General features: G+C 46.4%; 1 protein-coding gene across 4 annotated transcripts in view; it reads left to right on the top strand.

The window, feature by feature from the left end:
- Positions 1-27: 27 nt before the first annotated feature.
- Positions 28-21,569, top strand: part of NLK (nemo like kinase) — a 37,872-nt gene continuing 16,330 nt past the window's right edge. For 2 of the 4 annotated variants that reach the window (XM_038158047.1, XM_038158050.1), the window contains exons 1-2: positions 28-140; positions 519-1,542. In XM_038158047.1, the coding sequence (XP_038013975.1) occupies positions 1,085-1,542 (458 nt within the window). In that variant the 5' untranslated portion in view covers positions 28-140; positions 519-1,084. Of the gene's footprint in view, positions 141-230; positions 1,543-21,569 lie in introns of those variants that run through there. The other 2 variants (XM_038158049.1, XM_038158048.1) reach the window with 2 other exon arrangements.

The following is a 21,569-nucleotide window of genomic DNA, read 5'->3' as shown; positions in this document are numbered from 1 at the left end:
CGCCGCGCGGTGATTGGTCGGGGGCGGCTCTCGCGCAGCCCAGCGGGCCGGGCGCGATTGGCTGCGGGCGGCGTCGGGCGCGCGCCCCGCAGGGGGGGGGGAGCGCGTGCCCGCGGCGCGGCGCGGGGCGGCGGGACCAGGTGAGAGCGGGGCCGGGGCCGCGGCCGGGGCCGGGCGGGGCGGGGACCCGGGGCCGCCCCCAGACCCTCCCGCCGCCCGCACCGCGGGCCCCCTGCCCTCCACCCCCGGCCCGACCCCCCCCGGCCCGGCCGGCCCCGCCCCGCCGCGGGTCGCTCTGTCAGGGGCCGCTGCGTCCTGCCCCGCGCCCCCTCCCCGGCCCCGCGCCGCCCCGTCATTCATTCGCCACTTTTCGCCCTCCTTCGCCACCCCCCGCGATCCCTGTCCTGCCCGGCCCTTCCCTTCCTCTTTCTGTTTTTATCTTCTCTTAGCCCCCGCGCCCCCCTCTCCTCGCCCTGCGCCCCCCCTTCACTTTCTCTGGGTCCTTGTGTGTGTTTCAGGCCTTCAAGGAAAAGTTGCAAACTCCCGAGTTGTTGCTGCTGTGAGGGAGCAGGTGCCTGGAAGGAGGGAGCAGGTGTCTGGAAGGAGGGAGCGATGTAGGAGGTGCCCGGGCTCAGGGAGGTTCGGGGGACACATGGAGAGGGTGTGGGAATGGCAGGGCTAGGCTGGCCAGCCCTCGCGGGGTGTTCCGGGCAGAGGCTCCGAGCCCTCCCTCCGGAGGGAAGGGGGATTGACCACGGTGTTTAATTTTTATAACAAGAAAAACAACAAAAATAACCAAAAGTGAAGGAAAAAACCCACCCCGGCCCCACCCCAGCTGCCCAAGGATGGAGTTGGAGTAGCCAAGCCCGGCTGGATGCTGGGGAAGGGGTTGGCGCCCGCACACATGAAGAGACTCCCCGAGTTGTTTGGCTTCGCGAGGAGATAAGGCCAGTGGAGCTCCATGTTTTTAAAGGTGGGCCGTGTATGATGAAACCCAACTTCTTTTAAAGTGTAGCAGATTTAATTTTTATGGCCAAATGACAGCTTGACCCAGTTGTTATCCAATCAAAGGGCATTTTTTTGAATGTCTCTTTGTGGCACAACAGCCAACGCAAAAATGATGGCGGCTTACAATGGCGGTACGTCTGCGGCAGCAGCAGGTCACCACCACCACCATCACCACCACCTTCCTCACCTCCCTCCTCCTCACCTCCATCACCACCACCATGCTCAGCACCACCTGCACGCCGGCTCGGCGGCCGCGGTGCACCCCGTGCAGCAGCATGCCTCCTCGGCCGCCGCGGCCGCCGCAGCCGCGGCCGCCGCCGCCGCGATGTTGAACCCAGGGCAGCAGCAGCCGTACTTCCCATCCCCGGCCCCGGGCCAGGCCCCCGGACCGGCTGCGGCAGCCCCAGCTCAGGTACAGGCTGCAGCAGCTGCTGCAGTCAAAGCGCACCATCATCAGCACTCACAACATCCACAGCAGCAACTGGACATTGAGCCGGACAGACCCATCGGATACGGAGCCTTTGGTGTTGTCTGGTGAGTAGAGACAAAAGTGAACCGGTACCTCCTTGTCATTCTTTACCTGGTCATAACTCATCCTTGTTTTTGTCATTTGAATCAGAGTACGAGAGAGCTGCTTACTAAGAGCTTTTTTTGCTGGTTCTTCTCCGTTCTTAGAAAGTTGCTTCGCTTGTTTGCGTTGGCAGAACGAGGTTCCCAGTGGTGAGGAGCCACCTCTGACTAACAGCCCACCCTGCCGTTCTCTTCTGAGACAATACAGCTCGTTTATGCCCTTTCTGTGCCTTTAATTAGAGCGTGCATCCATGCAGCTAAGCCGTGCTTCCCAAAATTTCAGGTTAACAAATGAGCATTAGAATATTCATTTTGACCTGGCTTAAGAGTCAGAAATGAAAAGCGTATGAAAATGTCTTCCTTGTGCAGTCACCTGTCAAGATCTTTGTCTCACGGCGGTTTGACCTGCGGTAGTGCTGTGTGCTGCCTAAAACAGCGCAGCTGAACTTTGCTCCCCTCTCAAAAATGGAAATGGGATTTCCTGCCTCTCTGTAGCTCTGCCTCCGGCCCTTTTATCCCCCAGCTGCGTTTCAGAGGAGTCTGTCAGCGGAGTGGAATCTCTCCTAATGCATTTTGTGACTACCTCAGAGCCATGTGTGTAATGAGTGCCCTTCAGGAGCACTGGCACGAAGCTGGCAGCAGTGTGTATATATATATATATATATATATATATATATATATATATATATGTATTTGTATATAGATGTTTGTCGGCGTGCCCTATTCGGAGCTGTGCCTGGGAAGCACGAGGGCTGGCAGGGGGTTGTTCTGGAGAGCAGGCGTGTTGCAGTGCGCTTCCTGCAGCACGAATGCAAAGTTTGCAGCGTGCAGCTGTGCGTGGTGTCCCAGCCCTCTGCAGCATTCCCAGCCCAGCCTCTGGGGTGCCCCAGGAGTTTTGCTTTAGGCTCTGGCCGAGCTGCAGCTTCGGGGAGAGGAGTGGCCGGGTCACGGCGTGTGCCAGCGTAGGGAGGCTCAGGGCTCAGCAGGGCAGGCCTCAGGAGAGCAAAACCCCTTCTGCCTGCAGCCCAGCCCTTCAGGGTGGCCACGCATCACCAGCCCAGTGCTGGTAGCAAAATGGTGCTTTCTGAGAAGGCCGGGGGAGCTGCAGGAGCGAGGTGCAGGTCAGCGCTGTGGTTGCTCTGTGTGCCTTCCCTCGGAGCTGGGGAGTTAATTTAAACACCGAGTTCTCCCAGGCGGAGGGGAGCTGTTGTGCAGTCAGCACTGCCGTGCTCTGGCTGTGGTACAGCATTGAAAAGTGGGTGTAAAAGAATGAAAACTGACAAGGAATCTGCTGTAAAAAAATTATCTGAAGGTATTTCCATCAGTTTGTATCTTTTTTAAAGTATGGAGTTTTATAACTTAATTTGTTACAGTCTTTGCTTAAATTCACGTCGTTATGTAAGATCAGCCCTTTTTACTGGTGTTTTGTTTGCCTGTGCATTTCCCAGGTCTTTATTTTCCCAGTGCTGTTCGCCAAAAAACAGAGCGCAGAGAGAGATCTGCTTCCACAGTATTCATAGAATGAAAGGTCACGCTTGCATATTTAAATATAATATCATTAAGAGTGCTGGGGGGAGAACGGAGGTGTGGAGGGAAGGGTCTGACTGACATCAGGTAGGAAAGGCAGTGCCAAAAGCATCCACCCATGCCGAGCCCTGGGCCGCGCACCTGCGGCAGCACCTGCCCCGGGGGACTGTGCCTGCAGAGCTGCAGCTACAGCTTTGCTCGGAGGTAACAGCAGCTTGGGAAAGAGAAAACGACCAAGGGGGAGGGTGTTAGCTCAAAGCAGAAGCTGGGATCCCTCCGGCAGAGCTGGGGCTGCACTGGCTGAGGATGTCATTGGTGGGAGTGAGTTCCTCTTTGCTCACGTGTGTTTGAATTCCGTGGTCACTGCGCAGCTTTTGGTATTTCATGCTAACTTCTGCTGGTGAGTGCAGGCTCAATTTAGGAGTCTGTAAGCAGTAATTAAGCTGAATTTTAGTTTCATTCAAAATGCGGAAGAATGCCCGTGTAATTGAATTTTAGCTATGTGAGATAAAGTAAACACTGACTTGAGTATTTATAGTTTGAGGTGACTTGGACATGAGCAACGTGCACTTGGGTTCAATTTGACGCAGGATTCGCAAAGCCTGAGTGACTTTGGAGGAGGATTTGTTGTTTCTCAGTATCTTGTCTGAGCATTATTTGTGCTAATAGGTAACTGAAAAGTTATCAGTGCTTCTGAGGGAAAGGGATGCTATTCCATAGTCAGTCGAGGTATTTGCAGGAGTCTTTCATCTTCTGCTCTGATGTGTCACTGCTTTGTTTGGGAGGTACAGCTGACCTGCAGCTCAGCTCAGAGCATCAGACGAGCGATCAGCGTGTGGTGTTGCACTTCCCGTTACCTCACCCAGAGAGATTTTCTCTTGGCAGTTGAATTAGCATTTGTCATTAGTTCATTTGTCTCTGTTACTCGATGATGTTCGGGGTAGCTAATGTGCTGCTGGAGTTTTTCACTCGTGAAGAGCCAAAGCCTGGTGCTTCAGCACTTTGGTTATTAACCCCTGCTGCCGCTGGTGTCTGTGCACGCCCAGCTGGGCACCACTGCTGGGGAAATCTGCTGTCCCTGGCCCAGCATCTGCTCTGCCTGCTGACCTGGGACTGGGGGGGTGTTGCTGAGCAGGGCCAGGTGTGCAGGGACTTTCCCAGGTCCCTCAGGTTTGTTTCCCCACGCTCTGGTTTGGTGAATTGCTGCAAACCCAGTCATGTTCCTCGTTTGCCAAAACCAGAGCGGTTTGCTCTTGGAGTGTTCCCTGCTCTCATGTTCCTAAAGTGCTGAAAAAATCCAGATTTTAATGTCAGCAGCAAGCTCTGTGCCCTGTGGTTCAGACTGAGTAGGGCTGAGTTTTGGAAGTCTTGTGTCTGTTCCAAGAATGAGGAGCTGTCCTTTGGAGAAGTGCTCCCAGTTTTGCTGGGGAGACATGCTGCTGCCATCTGGTGGGATTCCTAAAAAAATAATAATAATATTGATAATTAAAAAATGTATTGATTGAACCTGCCAAGGCTGGTAGGTTTGAAAGGAGGGGTGAAGCCTCAGTCCCTGTGCAAGAGGTGCTGGTGCTGTCTCCATGCAGGGTTCCTGGAGCAGTGAAGAGGCTCTGAGCTGCAGGAGGGAGGTAGGGAATAAAGACTCTTGCTGCTGGTTCAAGGTGGTAACACTGCTGCTGAAATGTGGAAATGTCCTGTTGGCTGGGATATATCTACTCCAGTGGGATAGGAATGCAAGGTGTGGGGGAATTCTACTTGTCTTCCTTGTGTCTCTTAATTTTGAAAAGTTATTGTCGTTCATCAAAAGCTGTGGAACCAAGCAATCTCTCTTAATAATGTCAAATCCATGTTAAAATGCATCTCTGTGGGAAAGCTGTTACAAGTGACAATAGGAGAAAGTATTTGAATTAATATTTTTTAAATTCCTGATTTACCCCATTTGAAACTGTGTGTGTGGGTTAAAGTACTTGCTTCTAATCCTTTTTATTCAGGAGGTCACATGACAGTAGAGTGTTCTAGACAGTTTGGCTGTTGGTGTTGACACAGGACATCATGTTCAGGCTGTCATAACTTTAAGGGCAGAAATTATTTAGCCTTAATCTACTGTTCATTCCTGACCTGCGAAGGCCTGAAAATGCTCAAGTCATTGCTCCATAAAACCCCAAAGAATACTGCATACAATGGATTGTTGCCTGGACCCTGGAACTATTTTAAGAGGGTTTTATCCCAGCACTGATACTAAGCACAGCAGCAGGAAAGACGTTTCCAGGATAAACTGATAATCTCCCTTTCCTTTAAAGGAATGTGTCCTGCTGAGCAAGGATGCAGTGGGGATAATGTGTTTGGGATGAAATTGCCAGAATGTGTATTAAGGAAAAAAGGTGTTAAGGGTTCAGAGAAGTCTGAGAAGCGTCAGGAGAAGTTCCCCTTCTGCTGTCTGACACTGCTGAAAACCACAATGATGTTTGGCATAGTTAGTACTGTTAATGATGCCTAGGCTGGTAAGCAAGGAAAGTTTAGCAAAAGCTGAACATAGACATTTCTTTTATGAAATTCATTAGGACTTCTGGTGGGAGAGGTTTTTTCCTGAAGTTGAACCTGTCTGTATCATCTTTGTGCAGTCCCTCAAACCTCACCTGCTAGCAGAAGACAGTATTTGGCCATCAGGAAGTATTAACAGGTGGACAGTGGTTTGCTTTGACCTGTGTAATGTGACATTTTGTGTTAGTCTGAAGTGACTGTTTTGTTACTGCTGAGCAGAGCAGGTGCTGTTGTGCTGCTCAGGCAGCCCAGAGCAGAGGGCTGGGGTGCAGGAGGGCTCAGTCCCTGGGGCCCAGGGAGCTCCAGCCCCGGGGCACCATGCCCAGGGCACAGAGCAGGGGGCACAGGGGCCGGGCTTAGACCACGAGTTTTCCACTCTTTGTGTTCTACTTGAGTGGGTTCTGCTGTTGTCTGATGCAGATAGACACTGATTTCATAAGAAGGAGGCAGAGTCATTTTTATCCAGTTGTTGGAGGGAACCAGGAGGATGCCTAAGGCAAAGGAGGCAGCGCTGGCAGTGGGCACGGAGTAGAGTGGGGATGGGGTTTCACATTCACCATCACAGTGGAAGGAGCTGCAGGTGATGGTCTTAGATCCCTGTGTCAGTATTTTTTTGTAGGATTGCTTTATCTAAATTGGATTCTGACCTTATTTGTGAAGAAATGTAGTAGAACAATGACCTTATTCAGTTTTTTCTATATGGGAAGTTTTGCAAAGCTTTATGTGTTTGAGTGGTTGGGGCTTTTTTTCAAATTTCCTGAAAAGAAAAATTCTGTTAACATTTAAATGACTGTTTCCCAAATGGAGTGAATTAAATGAAATGGATATAATAACTCCTTGCATTCAAATTAGACGTTGGGATTAGGTGAAATTCTATCCAAGTAATATACGAGTTGTTCATTATTGTCTTGTAACATGATGCAAGAAAGAAGGAATGTGAATAACTTTTTTTTTTTTTCCCTCAAAGTTGGGCAAGGACCATTTGGGATAAATTAGTTCACTGTAAATTATGCCAAGGTCAGCGTCTCAGAGGTCACTTGAAATGCAAGTTGCTTTGCAGCACCTGCAGACCTTGATGTTGTTTGTATCCACACAGGACTGGATGCTGATAATCCAGTTAGATCCTGGTAGCATTCAGTGTTTTTTCTTTTTAACTCTGAATTCTGCAAATGTTACAGCTTGTGACTGGATCAGCAGTCTAATATTGATTTTCCAGAAGACATATTTCAGACGTTCTTTTCTCTCTCCCCCTGACTCTTTCATCTCTTTTTAAGAGGATATTTAAGTTGTTGAATTCCCTAATCCAAAACAGAGCTGTTGGTGTTTTGGGGGGGTGAAGGTGCAGCCCGAAGTGTGGGATCCCCCAGAGCAGGAGATGAAGGCCATGAAAGGCTCTGGGGGAGGCTGCTGGATGTGCCTGGGCTGCCTCATTTCTCAGGGAACAATGGGATAGAAAGAACAGCTTTGGGCAGGTGAAGTGGAGGAAGCCCTGGGGATATGTTTGAAGTGTTTTTTGATTACTTGTAATGGTTGTATCTGGGTCTCATGTATCTTTAATCCTCTGGAAAGTTCTGCCTCCTGGTCTGGAGTAGGTAATGTGCAGCTGTTCTTGTGAGCAAAGCTGGCTCAAAGGTGTGTCGTGTTTGCTTAAATGGAATTTGTGTTCATTAGTATAATTGGTGGTGTTTTTTAAAAGGTGTGTTAAAAATCCACAAAGAGTTTCAAGTGCTAGAAAATCTCGCAGTAGATGCTGTGAATTTTGGTTTATTGGTAGTAGAGTACTGCACCTGGTTTTGTAAAAGTAGATCCCTGAGTGAGGTGGGAGATGCTGAAATCAAAGTGGCAGATGGCAGGCAGTGCAAACATGTGTGAAAAGGATAGAGACTTCTGGGATCAATGCTTTGTTTATTGATGATAGTATTTGTTCATAATCAGCAGTAACAGGGAGAAAGTGGATGGGATGGGCACTGAATGGGTGGTAGCTACAGGTGGTACAAACCACAGCCATCAGCTGTCTAAGAGGGGTTATAAAAACAAATGTTGTTGTAGCAGTATTTTTTTAAATAATGTAGGTCACATATTTTATTTAATTTTTAGTTCCCCCACTGTCTTTTCTGACTTTTTCATCACTTGTGCCCATTTTTCTTATTTTCTGCCATTGTCTGTGGTGCTTGATATGAAGTGCAGCTCACCAACAGCATGCTGAAATGAAAACAGTTGTGTTTGGAGACGAGGGGTAAATTGTAGAAAGTAAATAACATTTCCCTGTGGAAATCACTGGAGCTCCATCCATTGTGCATTGCAGGAGGAACCTGGAAAAGAGCAAAGTCATCTCCTCTACAGAAACACGTGGCCTTCCTTAGTGTGTGCTGTGGGCTCACGGGTGGATGGGCTGCAGCCTGTGGGGGCACGCTGTGGGAGCACTTGTGATGGCAGCATGTGGGTCACAGAGTGAGTCTCACTGGGGAAATCCCCAGCTTGCCCATGGTCACAAATGCCTTAGAATCCCCGAGGTGCTGGTGCTTGTAAGGTTCAGTTTTGTACTGTAAGCCTGCTGCGAGCCTCGATCAATGAAGCTGTCAGCTCACCTTTCTAGGCCCACAGTTCCCTGGTTTCCCTACAAATTGCCTGGGGGGGTTTCAGTAATTGTGGAAAAATGCCAGTGGTGTTCAGGTGAACTCAGGTGTGTGAAGTGAGTGCACGTGGTGCTGTTCAGGCTGGTGTGGGTGCAGCCCTGAGAGGGGACAGGAGGGCAGGGAGCTGCAGGGGAGGACAGCCAGGTACCAGAATGCTGATCAGAATGCACCAGAACATTACACCAAACCTACCAGAATAATCTGGACTTCAGTATTTAAAGCTGCATCATCTTTTCTTCAGCAATCATGATGGATAAATGAAGGCAGACTTACACCAGCCTTGATATGAAACAACTTCCATGGCTACAGCTCTGGAACGTGGCCATGTACAGTCTTTAAAAGTGCCTAGTAAGAATTTGAGCTTTAATCTTGAGGGCTGTGGCAGAATCAGTGTGTCCTGGTAGTATCATTCTTTAATTTCCTGATGTGGTGTTTTTCTGTGAAGGCTTGGAAGCATTTGTGTGTGAGTGGAATTTTTATGCTCTTAATGCTGTTGGATATAACATCAGAATGGTTATAGCAGAATCATTGTGTAAAATACATATTCTCTTATTTCTTTAATTTTCTTAGAACATGATATGATGGTGCTTATGTGTAATTCAAAAAAAATAAAATGTTTTTCAGAGCATTCTGTTCAAAAACTCTTACAGGAAGTTTTGTGGAAAAGTGAAATATACTGGGAACTGTAGTAATCCTTGGACTTTAGAGGAGGATTTTCTTTCCTCCCTTCTCTTTTATATGAAAATACATTTTAATAGTTGCAAAAAAACCCCATAATTGCTCACCAGAGAAACTGGTGCTTCAGTTTCCTTGTCCTGGGGTGGTGCTGATCCTCAGTCTGCTCCTGGTTCGCAGCACTTTTCTCCATTATCTGGGTACCAGCAGGCGGTGCTCTCAGGGCTTGCTGAGTTCTGCAGCTTAGGTGGTGTCAGGGTAGAGCCTTTGCTCGGTGGCACCAGTGAAGCTGGGGATGGTGTTGAGCTGGTGGCCAAGCACTCGTTCAGGGTTTGAGCTAGTTTGTTACGCTTTTCCTGAAGAGTGCCTGACTCTGCCTTCTCCCTTGGCTGTGTGTCTGCAGTTGGCTGTTGCAGGTGATGCAGTTTGTTGTTTTATCTGATGTAAATTCATGTAACTATTGGAGAGTATTTCTCTGTGAATAGCCAGGCTTTCTCCATGAAGGCAGTGGCAGCTCTCAGCCAGGGGCAGTGCTCCTCCTGTGCACAGTGCTCAGGTGTGTGCTGGTGCTCTGCGGGCGAGGGAGGGGAGCCTGGCTTTCTCTCAGAACTATTCTGTCCAGCCTTTGCTGGTTTGGTTCCTCATGGGTTAAGGTATACTGCAGGAAATACAGAAAAAGTTCTGTCCCAGTCCATTCTGAGGGCCTTGATTGATGTAGGGCACTCCTGTCTGGAGTAGAGCTGCAGGTCACTGCCTTCTGAGCACAAGTGTGTCTCTGCCTTTTAACTGGGGACCTGCTTGGCTTCCTCCTGCCTTCGCTTTTGAAGGCCCTTGGCAGCCCATGTGAGACTATTTGAAAGCCTCAATTAGAGCTTTTTCCCCCCAGAGATTGCATAGTGACAGCACAAAAGCATTGTTTAAAGGCTGTTCTCCTCTTGCAGTGTAACTTCTCTTTGGATGTTTCTGTACGTTCTGCTTGGCTCGCTCAGAGCAGTCTTTGGAAGGAGGATTTCTTTTCAGGACAAGGAAGAGAAGGCATTATTATTTCTGGGCTGCTTGCCATCCATCTTTCTTAATTTTATCAATTCCTAGGCTAGGATTTTTTGGTAAAATGAAGAAAATAATTTCCTGAGCCTCTCAGTGCTTTCGGGCTCCCTTGTGCTGTCCCCGATGGGTTTGAAGCGGAGACCAGACCTCGTTGCTGTTGATTTGTAGCTGGTGGGTGTGATGGTGGAGCAGAATGACTGTTCTTGTTGTTGTTGTGGCCGGAGGAAGGGCTGTGGATCAGACAGGTCCCTCCCCAGAAGGTGCACAGAGCACTGCCCAAGGTCACACGTGGGCTGTGTGCAGGGGTGTCCCAGCGCCGGGGGGCTGCTCTCAGCTCTTTGGAAAAAAACAGAATAAAGACAGCCAAAACAGTGCTAGGGAATTGAGATACTGTTTCTGAACACAAGTGGGGAGTCTCCCAGTCAATTTGCATTTTTCAAGTCACAGCTCGTATCTCAATTGCAAGGACAGATGAGAATGGACCCAAAAATGGAGATCTGCAATAGTTTTGTCAAGGGCACGTGTCTTCTAAGTCGTTGTTCTCAGAGTCTCTGTTGTTAACATGATCTACAGGTAAAGACCAGGGGGGTTTAGTGCTTTTTGTTTTCCTGCAGTTCAGCATATGAAAATGGAAAAAAACCCCAACTACCAAACACAGAACCAACCAAGGCTAGTATAAAAATAATACCCAGCTTTTAAAGTGAAATGGCAGTGAGTAATGATTAGCATCTACTTTATTCTTATGTCTAAATTCAAATTGTTGGGGGCAGAAGCTCCCACATAATAATTGCTGTTAATTTAAAGGGACAGTGGCCTGCATGGTTAGTGCTCTGTCCAGTGCTGCTTCACCAGTGAATATTGATGAGCTGGAACAAAAGGATGTGAAATTAGGACCTGCTAGAACCCTCTTCAGGTTTAAATCTAAAAGCCATTGAAAATTGCCGTTTATGCTTTGGCAGAAAAAGAATTTTATCTTCCCCTTGTGGATCTGGACTGTGTGTGGAGAGGGGAGTGTCTGTGTGTGCTGGGGAATCCTTCTGTGTCAGTGACTAAAGCAAGACCAGCCCTGATCCTGCACTCTGCCACGCTTTGTGCACCACTGTTCTAAAATAGAATGTCCTGCAGCCACTCTGAGAGGCAAAAATGTATTTTAAAAAAATCTGTTTTACCATGGATCACTTGATTTAATTGAAGACAGTAAGAGTTCTACCTAAGAGCTTAACTAAAAGCAGATTTTAATTATGAAGTGGAAAGTACATTTGATTTGGTTTTTCAATTATTATAGATACCTCAAGGTATCAGAGTGCTTTTCTGAGCATATTTGCTCATTGATTGCACTTGAAAAGTCAGGATCAAGGACTTGCACTGTGCTTTTGCCAGCAGGGCTTTCACATCCTCACCCAAGCCTGTAAGCTGAGCTGAGCTTCCCTTCTGCCCCTGCTGAAGAAACAAAGCATGTATGTTCTTTAGGTTTGGGTTGCTTATTGTTTTCTGAAGCAGCTGAGGAAAAGTAGGTGAATGTTGACAGAATCAGGACCAGCTTTGACCTACTTGTGGCTTTTTTTCTGATCTCTGTCTTGGGCATGTCACCTTATCATTTTTAAGCTACTGTTTACTCATGTGAAGCCTCATCTAAAACATTGAGAACTGACAGGTGTTTGGTAATTTGAATATTAAATGTATATATCATCACTCCCACAGTTGTTCCCAAGGAGATTTTGTCACTTTCCAAATGACCCAGTAAAGGGAATTCTTCTGTAATAATTTTATTTCATCCTGGACTATTGTTTAAATTTTGAGTTTGAAGTATTTTAGAGTCATTAATTTCATTCCCCTGGAATTGCACCCATGGTAGTGATTCCATCTGTTATCACAGGGTTTTTGACAGGCTCAGAATAGAGAAACATATATTAGGCTTTTCCTGTCAGTTCATGGAGATCACTGGAAGCTAAATACAGCTGTGAAAGGAGGAGGTCGAAAGGGAGTCCTGCAGGTCAGACCTTGGTGTTTCTGTGGCTGGAGATGTGAAACCAAACCAACTGCATTGTATCATCAGTTAATTTGGTTTATAACAATTCAGGCTGGTTTTCTTCTAGTGGGAAGAGGGAGAGACACACTTTCCTTGAAGATCTTGTAATAGTTTGAACAGTTCTGTCAGATGACATTTTGTGGGTGAGTTTCAGAAGGGGGAAAAGGCTGAGGCTCACTGGAGCTGTGCTGCCTCCAGCACCTGGTACAGGTCACCTGGCTCTGGCACCAAGACATGGACGGGGTTGGCTGGCTTACCTGAAAATTTAGATTTTGCAAATTTTACAGTATTTCAGACATTTGAACAGTAGCCAAACGACCTCTCACAGAAATTCATCAGCTACATGTTGTGCTGCTGCAGACACGGAAGGATTTTGAGCAGCCTCGTCCCACTCTCAGCAGGCTGTTCACTCAGAGGTGCTGTTCACCTCTCCACTTTAGTGTGTCACTCCAATGTCTCCGGGTTTCTGAAATTGCCTTTTGAATCTATTGAAAAGGAGTGGTTATGGCTCCAGTGTAATTGAGACTGTCAAGGAAATAGGTGGAATTTTTACAGCTCCGTGAGACTTGATGGTATGTGACAGAGGATCATTCACTTCACTGGCCCATGGTAATGGGACACTGATGTGTCTTTAAATGCCCTGGCAATAAATAGAGGACTGATTTTTTACTTTTTTCCCCCTTCTTTTTTGCAAGGCTATGGGTCTTTCTTAAGTCTTCATTAACATGTAATAAAACATAATGCACTTCTTTCATGTTCCAAAAATATCCCATCTGAGACATCCTCTAGACTTTTGGATGGTAGAGGTTATTAATGTATTTATTTCACACTTGTGTTCTGGCATGTCCCTTCTGTCCCTGCAGTAATTCAGAGAAGGAATGACTGGGCAGGGTTGAGCACTTAGAAATCTTTACAGAGAAAAAAATGGCAGCAGTTTGCAATAATTTACGTGAGTGAAACGTGCAGAGGAAGCCTTAGGAAAGCTGAAATGCCTCATGTACAGCTACAGGGACACAGCTGTTGATGTGGCTGGGCCTTCACCACCATTGTCAGGCAGCCTGGAGGATGATCCTGAGCTGCCACTCTGGGAAAAGCTGCACCGCTCGTGTCAGGTGTGCTGCTCCTTTGGCTCCCAGCTCTTGCTGTGGTTTGTTCAGCCCAGAGCAATTGAGATGTCTCTGCTTAGTGTTTACTTTGGCCGTTGTGGAGTATTGGGCTTGGGAATTACAGCATCTTACAGGCTTAGTGTGTGTTTTAAGTAATATTTTAAAGTTTGGTGATTCTAACATCCATGCCTGTTCAAAACTAATAAAACACTGTTATCTAAAATAATTCTGGTAAAGAGAATGGAAGAGAAAGTGTCAACTACAAAGCATTCTGTGTTTCAATCTGTGTTCTGTATTATTCTGTAGAATACAGAATTCCTTTGAATAAGGAATGGGTGGAGTAAGTTGAAACTTGAAAGGTCAGTGAATAAGATTTGGCTGTTCCAGCTAAAAACCTTGATGAATGTTCATGTATTTATCATCACTACGGAATTTGGGGAGATAAATATAAATAGCAGTAATTCATACAATTAAAAGGCATCCTCAGCCTCATACATATATACCTATTTATTTGAATATTTATTACAAATACATCAAAGTCCTGAGGCTTAATCCTGAACCAAGAGATACAAATACCACCCTGGTGGAAGCGGGGAGCACTGCAGTGTAATTACTTTGAAGTACTGAGTTTCAAATATTTGTTGTACTCTTTGGTTTTTATCCTCCTCTGCTTTTCTCCTACATCAGGAAACAGCCAGACATGATTGTGGTGGAAAAAGGACTGGCTGGAATAGGACAGGCTTCCCCTGGACGTGTTGGGGTGTTGATTGGGATGAGGTGCAGAGCTGATTCTCAGGGATTGCTGTGCAGGAAGGAGTTGGGCAGCATTTCCTGCGGGTCTGCTCTGTGCTGGGAGGATGGCAGTGCAGGGCAGAGCTGCTGGGTGGTCACTGGTCGGGGATATGACCAGAGACCTTATTAACCTACTTTGCTCTGGAGGTGCAGAAATACTCCAGGAACCGTGCCAAGGCCTGCAGGCTTGCTGGACGTGGAGGGGAAGGTTTCTCATCTGGGCTTTTCTTGGTTGGCTGGTGGCAATGGGAATAGAGGTCAGTGAATTGGGGCAGGAATGTGCATGTTATAGTGGTATAAGCTTTAAAAATAAAGAAGAAAGATCTGTAAAAATGCATGGAGCTCTGTGTGATTATTGGGCGTGTTATTTATTTGTGAGCATCACATCCATAGCTGTGCCATTGGCTGAAAAAAAAAAGTTAAAAATGAAATTAAAAATGTATCTGAATAAATGCCATGTGTATGTAGTAATTTATTGTAGCTGTGGTTCATACAGGCAGTTGAGAAGTGAATAAAAAGGTCTGAAGCGGAGTCAGAAAATTTTGTATAAATGGGGAAATAAATTTGATTTGGAAAGCAGTTTCAATTTTAAGCTTCCATGAAGGAAGACAAATTAAACATTTTTAAAGATATTAGCCATAACAGTATCCCTTTAATTTTCACTCCTTTCTTTTAAGTAAGATACTCTGAATCACTTTTTGTTCAAGGAGACAGATTTCTTGCAGTAATCAGTTTTGCTTTTAGCTCTGATTTGTAAAGAATAAGTGATAATGGCACACATGCTGGAGGGTGTGATTAGAACCAACGTTAAAAGGCTTTTTTAGGACATGGATGGTTGGAAAAGGAGCTCTGGAGAGGTCTGGGTTTAGCAGGAGGGAGTGAAGAACACCTTTGAAGTCGCTTAACCCTTTCCTGTCAAGTACCTGTAAGTGGAAATGGAATCTGTATGTTTTCTTCAGACTCATGTGAAAGTTCTACATGAAATCTGTTAGCTTGCCTTCAGTCAGTTCTTTCCCTGAACAGATCCCACACCACTAAAAAGACCAGCTCCTGAGAATATGTGTTAGAAAGACTTTGCTATTTGGAGTAACTTACGGGTTTTCTTGAAGTGCCTTTGGGTATTTTTTGATTACTTTGCAGTATTCCATGGAGAATGTTGAGAAAACTTAATGAAATGCTGAGAATGCATATTGGTAGTCAGTTAATTAAATTGTCTTTTTGTGTAATCTTCTTAAGTAACTTATTTTCTGTTCAGTGCCTTTCCAACAAACACCAATTGTTGCTCACATGCAGATTCCTGCATGCAAAACCTACTTTACTTGCCAAAATATTAAGAAAATATTTAGCAGGTGGAGTGTATTTTTTTAGGCCCCAGATGTCTAAAAGTGTAAGAAGGTTTTACTTTTGTCTTTGAACACCTTCACCCAGCTTTTGTCAATCCAAATCAGCCTGCCCATGGCTTCTTGTCAGGCCGTCAGTTGTGTCAGGGAGCACTCAGACTGCAGCAGCTGATCCCCAAGGATGGGTGAAACAGGGAGCTGTGTGACTTGGCTTCTCTGCCTCAAAGTTAAATCCAAGTGAAATCCAAGTTTTGCTCAGTAGTATCTCCTTAGCTATCTTTTTGCAGTTTGCTTTCATATCATATCTCTCAAAGATTTTTTTTTACCCACGGTAAATATTTCATTTTAGGATCTTTGAAGTATTGCCAGCTGGAGGCTGCTACAGAGCAATAGTGACCTGAAAATCAACAGCACATCCAGTGCTTAAATAGCTCGAAAAATAACAGCTGTTCTTTTTGATAATGTCTTTTAACAATGAAACCTTATTTTTCCATGCTCGTGTGCTAAAAATTCTGCTGTCGCTAACAGCTCTGCCTCAGTGCTTCAGACTCCTCTGTGGGGCAGCTGCTGGGACTTTTTCTAGGCAGTGATTTACTGCAAGTTGTGGAATATTTTTTAAGTCCCCAAACTGCTGATGTGAATAGGTGGCCACACGTGTCAGTGTTTGAGTCTCGTGGGCCCTGCTCAGTTCCTCGGGGTGAGCAGGTATTAACGTAGCTCACAGGTGTAATTTAACAGGGAAAGGTGTGCTGTACCAGGGAATGGTGTGATTTAACAGGGAAAGGTGTAATGTGACAGGGAATGGTGTGATGTGACAAGGAATGGTGTGATTTAACAGGGAATGGTGTGATGTGACAGGGAATGGTGTGATGTGACAAGGAATGGTGTGATTTAACAGGGAATGGTGTAATTTAACAGAGAATGGTGTGCTGTACCAGGGAAAGGTGTGATGTGCCAGGGAATGGTGTGATTTAACAGGGAAAGGTGTGCTGTACCAGGGAAAGGTGTGATGTGACAGGGAATGGTGTGCTGTACCAGGGAATGGTGTGATTTAACAGGGAATGGTGTAATTTAACAGAGAATGGTGTGCTGTACCAGGGAATGGTGTGATTTAACAGGGAATGGTGTGGTTTAACAGGGAAAGGTGTGCTGTACCAGGGAAAGGTGTGCTGTACCTGGGAATGGTGTGATTTAACAGGGACTGGTGTGATGTACCAGGGAATGGTGTGCTGTACCTGGGAATGGTGTGCTGTGACAGGGAATGGTGTGATTCATCTCCGAGCTGTGTCTCTGGCCGGTGGGTGGGTGCAGGATCCTCCTCTGGTCATGGCTGTTCCTCGCTCCCTGGAGTCATCCTGGGGTTCTGTGTGCTTCCCTGGCTTGTGCCCCTCCTTCAGCCTCCCTGCTGCTGTGCCCGTCAGGGCCCCTGATTTCCAGTTTTATTGCTCCTTCATGGGGACAGGCCTCGTGCTGTAAGTTCAGAGCAGCCTTCCAGAGAGCTCTGGTCATGGCAGTGAAGTGAAGAGGACTGAGCACTGCTCTGCTGTAATATTTTCCTCCTTTTCCTAACGAATCTGTGGGTGGCTTTTCTTTTAAAAATTACAGCTGAAATGACTATGAATATCTCCTCTAAACGAGATTGTATCAGCTTTTGCATCTTTCAGACAATGTATGTACAGCCAGAGGGTAAAACCCATTAAAATGCCATGCTAATTGCATGAGTGTGTATGCTAAACCTCTCTCGTGAGAAATCCAGCCAAAACAAAACCTCACTCCTGATGATCCCTCTCCCAGCACTGCTGGAGGGCAGCCCAGGTCACCCTGCTGGCAGGACAGGGTGCACAGTGGCCTGTGACACTCAGCACGGCCTGGCTGCACACACAGGGAGAAAAGACTCCTATGAAATTAGAAAATTGGGGTCCTCAGATCAGGAATCTGGTTATCTACGAGGTTCTCTGCTGGTTCTCTGCATTCGCTGCTGGGGTGAGGCACCTCTAGAGAAACAGCTCATGTGTTACCCAAGAGCCCTCAAAAAGAGATTAATCCCACCTCTCCCTCTCCTTATTCACTTGGCAGAGGCAGCGTGGCTGACTGAGATCCTCTCTGACATATGCCTAGGCTGCCATTGTTCCTGAACAAGCGTCCGTCTGTCCTGCCTTTGTCTGGGGGCTGTTCCTGCTCGCCGTGTCACCGTGCCAGCACAGCTGTTTGGGGCCAGCCCGAGCTGCAGCAGCCCCTGCCCAGGGCAGGAACGCCTCACTCGCAGCTTTGGGCTGGAAAACTGACTTTGAGGCTACTAAAGTTAGACAGAAGACATTTGAATAATTTAACTTCCATCAGGAATTGTCACCGGGCTTCAGAAGGCGTTGTGTGCCTTGTTGAGCGCCGGCGGGTCAGGAGCGGTGTGGGACAGGGATGCAGTCTGTGATGGGAGAAAACACTGCTGTCCTTGCAGGAGGCAAGGTCACTGCAGGGCCTGGAACATCACCTTTGTCCTGGTGCTTGAACCTTTAGAATGGTCAATTGCTAAAGCAGCTGCTTTGCATAAAAACTCTGCCTCTGTGGATGCGTTTCTGTTTTTTTCCTTCAGTAAGACATCTGTTGCTAAATCCACGTATATATATTGGTTTGTTTTCTTAAGGATTTCACACTTAGGTCCTTATTTTCCTCACCTCTCCCCTCTGCTACCCAACAGTCCATGAAATGTTGTGGATCAGTTTTTGTCACGTTTTGGTAGGGCTCAGTGTTTTACAGAGAACAGAGCTTGGTCTCATGCCTGTGTGCAAATTTTATGTACTCAATCAAGCATTTCCCAGATAAGAGATTTGATAAGTGCACAGCCTCTCCCTGCCCTTCCACTTCAGTCTCGGGAATCTTGTGGGTTTGTGAGCTTTTCTAAGGGATTTTTAATATCATCCCATGCTCAAGTATATTTTGAAATATGCCAAGATGTGATTGATTGCAATACCGTGTGCTGCAAAAGTGGCATATTGGGATCACATGCCCTTGAGTATGAGCTGTGCTGTTTGTTTTACAGTGGTACATCAAACATGCCTGGGTGAGCAGCTGAAATGCTTGTGGGACCAGGTCACTTACATATCTCAGAGTAAGGCTTGCTGGAAAAGCCTGTGTGATTAATAAGAGTCAAGCAACTGAGCAAAAAAGTTCACTGACTAATAAGAAAAACTTGCAGAGTAATCCTATTAAATTCCCTCCCTTCTGGTAAGTCCTGATGTAAATTGATAGATGTTCTCTATAAACGGGAAGGAAGGTTTGTTTCCGTGATAGAACAAACTCCACCAGCAGTTTCCCACACCACCCCAAGAGCATTCTTTCATTATCTTGCTCCTGTGCAATAATTGCACGGGGCAGTCACAAACTTGTTTTTCTACCAGTTGAAACTACGGAACAATGTGTATGCCTTGACCTGGATTCAGGGAGAGAAAAAGTCACTGTTGGCATAGACTCCACCTTGAAAATTTGCCATCAGCATGGCAGAGAGTTGCTAAAGGCTTATAATGCGTAATTGAAACGGCTGAATGCCTGCAAGGATTCTTTGAGATAAGGATTGTCTCTGAAAACATTTTAACTAGAGGTCTGGATTGTGTCATTAATCTCTTCTGTAGTCCTATTACTTTTAAAAATTGTATTATTTCTGGTGTGATTAGCTTGCAAAGTAAATAGAAGGTGCAGGTTTTGTAAAGTATCTTTTTTCTTTGTGTGTTTTATGTCAGATTTTTTAAAAAGCTTTTTATATAGTTCTTAAATATAGCAAGACATGCATACATTATGTATGATCAGCAGAACAAAAGGGTTTCTGGTGGCAGGAGAGTGGCCCTGCTGCACAGGGCACCCACTGCAGTTCAGGGGACGCCTCCCATTCCTGTGTGGCCCCAGGGCTGGTCTGCTGCTGTCCCTCGCCTGCTCTGGTTGTGATGTGCTCCCCAAACGTGCTGGCCCTTTGTCCCAGCTGTGTGCTGGCCCAGCTCCCCTGTGTCCCTCCAGGGCTGGGCTTGGGGGTGGCTGCACTCGCAGTGTTCAGGGCTGGATGCCAGCTCGGGGTTGCTGTTCTGTGTCACTCCCAAAGGCATGGTTAGAGCTGAGCCATCTGCCTTGACACAAGATTCAATAACTTATTTTTTGCCCCATACCTATATATAAATTTTTGCTAAGTTATTTTTGGTTTGAGTCTTGGCCTGTGATCTCTTTATCCCCAGCTGCAGTTGGTGGTTAGTCAGTGGACCCTTTGAGGCTTCAGCAGTGCCTTGTGATGGATGGCTCCTGCCTGCTGGGCCCTTTGCTGCGGGATTCACCCGTGCTGGAATGTCCTCACAAAGCAGGGCAGGGAATTCAAATGTGTTCTTCTGAGAGCAGCAGTAAGTAAAGCTGCCTTTCTAGCTGTTCTCTCAATTAGCTCCTAGGAGATTTTCTGCTTTTCCAGTTTCTCCTGGGGATATGTGACCTGATAGCATATTGCTATAAATAATTATTTTACTAGTATCAAAGTAGGTACTGTACACAAACACAAAGCAACATTTTTAGCATCTTTTTTTGGATGCTGTAAATACCAGGTTTTCAGACAGGCTGTTTCCTTTCTTCCTTTCTTGTTTCTGTTCTTTGGAATGCAGGCCTGACAGTTCTGATCTTCAGAACTTGGATTGTTAGTTTTGTGCTGCCCCTTGAAGTGAAATTGCTGGTGAGTAGCACAGAGCTCCCAGCCCAAGGCAGGGAGGCGAGGAGCAGGCTGGCATTGCTGCTGCTGTGGGGGAAAGAGCAGAGAATTGCTTTCCAAATGGATACTGCAGGGGATCAGCACTTGTTTGTAAAAGTGGTTATTTAAAAGAAAAAAGAAACTGGTCATAAATGCGAACGCCACAGCAACCCCACTGAACGCCTTCCTCTATGAGATAATGTTTATGCTAAAATGTTTTCCTTGTAAAAATTTTAATAAATGAATTTGGAAGGGAGTTAGGCAAAGTTCAGGCTCTATATCAATAGGAACAAAGTGATGCAGGTTGTATTACTGTTCATGTGTAATTAACATTGATATAAGAACTTCAATTAAGGCAACTGGGAACTGCTTCATGGCTCTCCTTGGAGCTGGCGTGGACTTACTCAGTATCCCAAAATGTAGCTTCCATCTGAACTGATTTTGGTGAAAGCTGACTGTTGATTTCTGTGTCTTATGCAGCCACTGTTTTGTAGAAGAACAGCTGCAGAAAGCAAGTGGATCCAAAGTCATCAAAAATCCTTGATACCTTTTTGCAGTGACCTGCACTTCAGATGTTCTGGTTCCATATTTTAACATTTCCCTCAGTTTGGGCAGTGGGAGAGGAGTACTTCTGGTCTCTTAAAATAATTTATCAAATTTCAGACTTTGCCTGGAAATGTTTTGGGTTACTATTCTCAAACTGAATTCTCTTATTCTAGTTTAATATTTTATTAGAAGTTGGGAATGACCATTTTAATCTAGAATTGAATTAAAAGGACACATTTGAGGTCATCTGGTAATTCTGTGTGCAGGTATGGCACCATCTGAGGAGTATACATGAGTGTAGGTTATAGTTTTATTAGCTTGATTTTTAGACTAATAAAATGAAAATGTTAGCAGTTTTTAAGTTTCGTTTTCTTAGATAGGAACTATATAAGTAGATGTTTTACAGTAAAAATCAGATGTTTGTTTAAAGTATGCATTCAAAGCACCCTGTAGGGAACATTGGAATGATTCCTGTGGAGTTTGCTTTGACGAGGAGCTGGCTGTGGAGCTGGACACTGAGCAGGGACAGCCCCACAGGGGACGGTGGCAGCTGCTTTGGAGGACTTGTTATCCCTGCTTCATCAGCTGCTGGGCAGGGATGAGCCTGTGCTGGGCAGTTTCTGAAACTGTAATGTGTCAAAACCACCTACAATTCCCCAGCTGGTTCTGGAATGCTGAGTAATTGCCTGTTCCTGTGCCCAGGATGGGATGTTCTCTGTGACTAACCAGAGCGGTGCCTTGCTGGCGTGGCAGGGATTGGAAGCTGATTGCTGCAGACACAGCCTGAGTTTGCAGGCAGGGGATGTATGCCGACCCTGCTGTGTGCCTGTCTTGCTCAGGCTCTGCCTCTGCTGCATCCTGAGCCGTGCCAGCCCCTCGTGTGCCTGGTGGTGATAGGAACACCTTGTTTTGCAGGTGCCCCCAGGTCCCCCGTGCCCTGCTGTGTGAGCTGCAGCTCTGCAGTTCTCTGCCCTTCCTCACCACTTCGGGCAAGAGGCAAAAGTCCTGGAGGAAATGGGGAATACGTCATGGATTGAAAGA

Source organism: Motacilla alba, chromosome 19 (genome assembly GCF_015832195.1).
Source record: "Motacilla alba alba isolate MOTALB_02 chromosome 19, Motacilla_alba_V1.0_pri, whole genome shotgun sequence".
In the NCBI taxonomy this organism is placed as follows: Eukaryota; Metazoa; Chordata; class Aves; order Passeriformes; family Motacillidae; genus Motacilla; species Motacilla alba.
Note: the sequence above shows the minus strand (reverse complement) of the source record. Positions and strands in the feature narration are given on the sequence as shown.